The sequence below is a fragment of the Macadamia integrifolia genome, chromosome 11, assembly GCF_013358625.1.
Source record: "Macadamia integrifolia cultivar HAES 741 chromosome 11, SCU_Mint_v3, whole genome shotgun sequence".
Lineage (NCBI taxonomy): Eukaryota > Viridiplantae > Streptophyta > Magnoliopsida > Proteales > Proteaceae > Macadamia > Macadamia integrifolia.
This window is the reverse complement of record NC_056567.1, coordinates 3,409,664-3,416,834: the sequence shown is the minus strand read 5'-3', so window position 1 is coordinate 3,416,834 and position 7,171 is coordinate 3,409,664. Positions and strand designations below refer to the sequence as shown.

Below are 7,171 nucleotides of genomic sequence, written 5' to 3'. Positions count from 1 at the left end.
AAAAAAAAAAAAAAAAAAGAGACGACAAATGATTACAGATATAAGATGACAACATTGTAAAATTATTGACTAGGGGCTAGGGGCGAAATTTGGATGTTGTCCGAGTTGCAATGAAGTAGATGCAACCTCTTGTAGGAATGGAAAACTCCACCCTAGAAGGGTATATTTAAATCTGACCTTAGGATCCCATTTCCTTGGCTACACCTAGTAGCAACCAATTTTTATTTTATTTTATTATTATTATTATTTTTTTTTTTTGAGGGAACGAAGGGGGAAGTTGGGTGGGACACACAGGAGAAAGGAGGATCCCCAGCCAGGAGAGAGAAAGGCTAGGTGATTCCTTGTTTCACTCACAGTCACCAGGTTGGCAACGTCTATCACTCCGGTGGTGTAGAGAGGCAAGACCTGGACCACAGCTGACCCAAGACCTCTTCAAACAAAGGGATGTCGACACCCACTGACCCACCTGAGCAAGGGCTATTGACATGGAATGCCATGTTTGATAATCTTATCCTCAAAACAAACAAAGCTGTGATAAGGACCTTGGCATATAATGGAAACTGCTTATAATGATTTGAAATATAAGTAGAAAGCGTTAGAATCACAGAAAATTCTAGGCGCAATCATGCTTGGGTTGGCTAAGATCTAATATTTCTCTAATATTTAAAGTCCAAGTTCCTTCCCCCTGCTTTAGTTGTCTCTTTCCTACCTCACATTCATTTTAATTTCCATAGTCATAAAAGTTTTCAGGCCTTCTCTGGACCACTCTTTATTTAGTTTAATTAAACCAAGTTCTGTTTTGATTTAATTTTTATGAGAGGTGATTCTCTGTCTAGAAGCACGGTCTAGAACAGAAGTGATGGCAAAGGCAACATTCTTGGACATTTTTTCTCCTTCTTCTAATTTTTACGTAGGACAAGGGTTTCCAACAGCGGTAGTGTGGAGAATCTCCCATACCATAGTGTAGATTATTGTACACATTCTCACATATTCCATATGTAGACCCCACTCTTATCCCTCATTAAGTGCCCCTTCTCATCCGATTGGATTAAGCTGCATCCTAGCAGATTCGAGTCCTCTCCTAATCATCCTATTACCCTCCAACCACCCTTCCAGTCATTCGATGAACTTCCACGTGCAACCCATGTGTTTGTTAGGTGTTGAACATTCAAGTTGTTGGGGAGGAGCCAAATCACACTAGGGGCTTGTAACAATCCCCTATCATTTCGTAATATTACTATAAACTCCAATAACTAACCCTCTATCCATACTGATTCACCAATACTATATCGGTCAAGAGGTCAAGGCTCATACCAATCGATTCAGGCTGATTCAATATGATTCCTCAAACCATGATGCAAGTTTAAAGTAACGAGATCTAGATTGGTCTTGGATGATCCTAGATGGAGTTAGTCTAGATCAGTCAATAATTGATTGACCAAAATGTACTAGGACCCTAGAAATCCATAACAAATCGATCAATTTGGATTGATCTGATCCCAATACTTAAAACATTGTTTGGATCATGGATTTAGTTGTCAGTGTAGAAATTGGTACTACATATATCAATTTGGATTGGATTGAATCGGTCCTATCAATCAATTTTGCCCTTACTTTAAAATGTTACCCTTATTTCGATATTGATACTCAATTCAGATTAGTCAGGTCTCAATATTGGTCTGAATCAATACCAATATGACACAGCTCAAACAGCCAATCGGATTTCAATACTTGACTCCAATACTTCCAACCATTGCAATTGGTTGTAACCCTACTGGCAACCAATGGAATATAATAGTTTATCTTTCTCATTTTCACAAATATCCTCCTAAATTTTTGTATTTTCATAAATACCCTTGTAGATTCTATTCTATTGATTGCCAGCAAGGGTTGCATCTACTTGGCTGCTACTGAGGCAGCAGCCAAGTTTTGTCCGGCTTGGATGGCCTCCCAAAATGGATTTCACCGAGAGAGAGAGAGAGAGAGAGAGAGAGTAGTAAAAAGAGTCTTTATCCATGTCATATGTATATAGATAGTCCAAGGTGGTGATGGCCCTACGGACGGCCCATTCTATGCGTTCCATTAAATCAAACCAAGTCGTCCCAAGATACATGCAGATAGGGGTGTCAATTCCTAAATCAAATCGGTAAAACCGGTCAGATCAAACCAATAACAATATGGATCGGATCGAATCGAATCAAAGCCTAATTGGTTTGGTTCGGTTTGGAGTATTGCAACCCCAAAATCAAATCGCTCCGCATCGGAAACCGGATGAACTCGAAACCAAACCAAAACGACTCAAAACCTGGACCGAAATTGAAACCAAACCGGTAAGAAACCGAAACACTCCAAAATTCATTAAAAAAATCAAAATTTGCATAGTTTTGTATACATTTGTATGGAAAGTCGAATCCAAACTGGACCAAAAACCAAAGTCAACCCGGTTACAAATCGATTTAAGAAACCGAAGACAAACCGAAATCGAAACCAAATTGAAACCAGAATTTCCTTATTGGTTCGATTTCGATTTCAGCTTTTTCACGCCGAAACCGACTCAACTCAAACCGAAATTGAGCCGGACCGACCGATTGACACCCCTACATGCAGACCACACTTACGGAGTGGAAGATCTGAAAATGCCTTACCAAAAAAAAAAAAAAAAAAAAAAAAAAGAAGATCTGAAAATGAGAAGGAACCAAAGATTTCCTTTGGTTTGACAAACGACGCCTTAATTACCATTTTAAAAAATTAATTAAAATTAAGACTTTTGGTTTCTTCATTTCTTAGGACTTTCTTGTCTAATTTTAAAATTAAAGATAGAAATTGAAAAGGTTATTCAAGACATTTCCGTTTCCGAATTCCAGACTTTCTCCACTGACAAACAAAGCCAACGATCGCACAGAATAAAAGAACAGAGATTCTTCCACTGAGTCATTTCATTTCATTCTATCCTTCCGACTTCCGAGTCGATCCATCTGCGTAACCAAATTTATTCCCGACCTCTGTCTTTCTATAAAAATCTCTTCCTTTCCTTTCTTCTTCTTTGTAATCCGAGTCTCCCTTCTTCTCTTCGCGTCTCATCGCAGAGCAGATAGTGACGATAACGTCTACTTCAGGTCTGTGATTTCCTGTATTCCTTTACTAATTTCATGGCAGAATTCGTTTCACTGACGAGCTCCGCCTTAGTTGTTCGGAATCGTTTTCTGATTCGATTTTTTTTTTTCCTGCTAACTTAGGGTGGAGTTTTTTCTGAGAAATCGACTTTTACGCGCTTCAGTGCCAGTGATTCGTCTAACATTGAACTTTGAAGCAACAGTAGGTGTTGCTCTGCAGAGTAAGAATTTTGAGTATGAGGAAGAGCGTCTCTGAGAGGGATAGTTCGGAGACATAGTGTTTGAAATTTACAAGCAAGTTCTAGCTTCAGCCGGAGCTTTAAACTACTACTACTACCTGAATCTTGCTTGGTTTGGTTTCTCCATCGAGGTGTGGAGAACATGGCTTTTCCCCTAGGCTCTCTTTTGACGAAGTTGGAGATGGTGAACGCATCTGATTACACCTCTGTGGTTTCGATGAATATTTTTGTTGCGCTCCTTTGTGCTTGTATTGTGATCGGTCATCTACTGGAGGAGAATCGATGGATGAATGAATCGATTACTGCTCTAATAATTGTGAGTTTCTCTGTACCATTTCCTTCCCCATTGAATGTAATTTCATACGGTTATGGTAAAATGCTAAATAATGATTGGCTTTCTCTGTGTGTTCATGGCAGGGTCTTTGTACAGGAGTCGTCATTCTACTATTTTCTGGGGGAAAAAGCTCGCATATTTTAGTCTTTAGTGAAGATCTCTTTTTTATATACCTTCTTCCTCCAATTATCTTTAATGCTGGGTAAATAAAGAAAAAAAATTCTTGTAATTTTGTTAATATAGTTTTCTAGATTTGCTTTTTCATGTATATTATATGATATACTACTTTTATTTGTCATTCACTGTATACTCTAAGTAGTTCTTAAACCGTTCAACTTCAATATAATTTTATTGAATTTGCAATTCCATTCTAGGTATCGTTGCCTCATTTTTACTCATTGGTGCTCTACATTGTCAAAGACGTTAAATTGAACTTGGACCGATGATGGCTTTATTCTTGAGTTTTCCAAAGAACTATTCAGCTTTCTGTATTGCAGATATAGTAAAAATTTAATTGTCCTGAGTTTAATGAAAATTAATGATAATGAATTAGAACATGTTTGCTAAATAATCTGTTTTTTAAAAGGTTGCTAAAGATGTCCTATGTGAATCTAGAGAACAAAAATAAGTAAATATTTGCTAATTATATTGAATGAAAATTTAAGATAATTCATTATCTACCTGTATTAAGATGGTTGCTAAAGATGTCCTAGGTGAATCAAATGGAAAACATCATTTATCTAGGGAGACTTCGTAGTGGGATGATGGGGTTCAAGTAGGCATTAAGACTAAGAAGCTAGAAAGACATGTCAAAAGGACTGAGGATGTAGAGATTCTAAAATGAAAAATGTGTAAATTTACTAGAAATGAAGCTATAAGAAGATTGTGGAAAAATCAAGGGAGAAAAAATATGAAGTTCTTGATAACAATTTGGCCACCAAGGAAGGGGGAAAAGCTATCTATAAGATAGCTAAAAACAGGGAATGGAAGAGTAGAGATCTTGACCACATTAAACTTATTAAAAACGAAGATGATTAAGTACTAATAAAGGACGAGGACATTAAGGAGAGATGGAAAGATTATTTTGATAGCTTACTAAATGAAGACATTTTGAGTAATAGTGTCTTGGAAGACTGCTTTTACCTATCAAAACACCACATCTCGTAGATATATACGAAAAGTTAGTGTGCTTGAAGTAAAAGAAACTTTAAGGTGGATGAAAGTAGGCAAGGCATTAGGCCTGGATGAGGTAACTATAGACTTGTGGAAGAGCTTAGGAATCTGTGGTTTATCTTGGCTAACCAAGCTGTTTAATAAGATTATGAGCACAAGAAAAATGCTAAATAAATGGAGGAGAAGCATTTTGATTCCCATTTATAAAAATAAAGGTGACATTCAGTGCTACATTAACTATAAAGGCATAAACTAATGAGTCATTATATAAAATTATGGGAGAGGGTTATTGAAACCCACCTGAGACAAGAAACTAGTAGTATAGAGAACCAATTTTGTTTTATGCTAGGAAGATCCACAATAGAAGCTATTTGCTTAGTAGACTCATGGAATGATTTAGAGATTGCAAGAAGAGTCTTCATGTAGTCTTTATTGACCTAGAAAAAACTTAAAATAGAGTCCCTAGAGAGTTAATCTAGCAAGTACTAGGGAAGTGTTTGAAGTAAATATGTGGACAAAATTTTAATATATGTATGATATTGTGGTGACTAGTGTAAGAAGTGTGGCTCTTTTGTTGTAAGTTGCTAAAGAAATTATTCGAGGATGGGAGCATTGCCTTAAATTAGTTTTCCTCGCTAAGCATGGACCTCCCCATTACCTCTTTAGTCTGCTTCCTGCAATCACTAGGTTGTGAATCTATCCTCTAGAATCATTTGTTGTGCACTAATTACAACTATTTGTGTGGAATGTGGATTATGATGTTATATATATATATTTCTTTTAATTTAACTATTGACCTTACCCTGAGCACTGGAACCTATTGAAGATTACTCCCATTTTTCATTTCCTTGATTGTGAAATTATTTCTATCTTGAAAGATTTTTCGATTTATTGTACTAAATTTATGATAGTGGAAATTTACATCTATTAGCTCTTAGAAATGACATAGGTTCATTATCATATTTATAATTAAACCCTTGACCACATGCATAAGATAAAAACTTAAAGCCAGCTCTAAACAAGACTTCTAAACTTACGAGCTCATTTGTTTCTATCCTAGACATATTGGTTTTTAGTTGTCACGCATTTGTTGAGTGTAACTCTCTCTCTCTCTCTCTCTATGGGTGTCACATTCACATGAGATGTTCTCATTCAGCAATGCCAACATTATTTCTACAATGTGGATGATATTGATATTTACTTTCTTTATCCACCCCCACCAGGTTCCAGGTGAAAAAGAAGCAATTTTTTCGCAACTTCATGACAATCATGCTGTTTGGTGCTGTTGGTACTTTGATTTCCTTTGTCATCATCTCATTAGGTATGCTCTTTCGATTGTATATGTGGTTATTGAGACATTACACTTTGAATAGAGTTGATTGGAAAAAGAGGATCCTTGTGGCTGACACCATATAGTTGGGGAAGACTGAGTTGATTTGAGTTACTCAGAAAATACTTTATGCTATTTTTTTCCTCTTTAGTGGTTTTTATGAAAATTTCATAACAAACACTGTTGTTATATGATTAGTATTCTGTTCTTGTTATTTGAGGGGAACAATATGTTCTTGTAAATAACAACCATCACCTAGAAATTTTCAGAAGCGATCACTTTTCCCTGTGAGGATCTGAATCGGGAGGAAGCTGAGAACTACAATAGCCATCTCTAGGAGTAAAGGAGCTTGAAGGGAAGGAAAAAGGAGCTTGCTTTATCATAAGCGAGCAAACAGGAATAGTTTGTTCGAGGCTGCATTTACTGTTGGACCTTCTGTAATTAGGACCCTTTTCTTTTGGGGTTGGGGGTGTTTGTAGGTGAGATTGGTAGGTTGCAACAAAATCAAACTGAATTCATTATTTAAAAGAAATGGAATGGACCCACCCAGCACTGCCACGGGAAAAGAAATTTATATTTTGGTTGCATCTACTGTAGCAATGCCAATAGGAAGTCTTGTTTAATTATACTGCCACAGGTTTTGAAACTGATTTCCTATGTGCATCTGGGTTGTTAGAAAAAAGCATCTCCTTTCTAATTTGATAGAGGTTCATAGATTGCATAATGCCGTAAAATGAGTTTTTGTGGACCTCATTTATAATTTAGGTTTTGTTGAACTATCGCTGTTCTCAAAACAGCGCTAATCTCGACCAGAGTTATCAATTCGGTCGAACCGAATTTTAAAGAATTTTATCAAAAATTCGGACCGAATCTGAATTAAAAATAAAATTCTTTAAAATTCGCGACTTTTTCAAAACTGAATATAAATCGCGAATAATTCGGACCGAATCCGAATTAAACCGAATTATTCGGTTTATTTAAA

The 7,171-nt window shown here is 36.4% G+C and overlaps 1 protein-coding gene across 1 annotated transcript in view; it reads left to right on the top strand.

Moving 5' to 3' along the window:
* Positions 1–2,922: 2,922 nt before the first annotated feature.
* Positions 2,923–7,171, top strand: part of LOC122094159 (sodium/hydrogen exchanger 2-like) — a 12,289-nt gene continuing 8,040 nt past the window's right edge. Inside the window, exons 1-4 of the mRNA XM_042664857.1 lie at positions 2,923–3,116; positions 3,237–3,668; positions 3,770–3,888; positions 6,083–6,180. Coding sequence (XP_042520791.1) covers positions 3,495–3,668; positions 3,770–3,888; positions 6,083–6,180 — 391 coding nt within the window. The 5' untranslated portion in view covers positions 2,923–3,116; positions 3,237–3,494. The remainder of the gene's footprint in view (positions 3,117–3,236; positions 3,669–3,769; positions 3,889–6,082; positions 6,181–7,171) is intronic.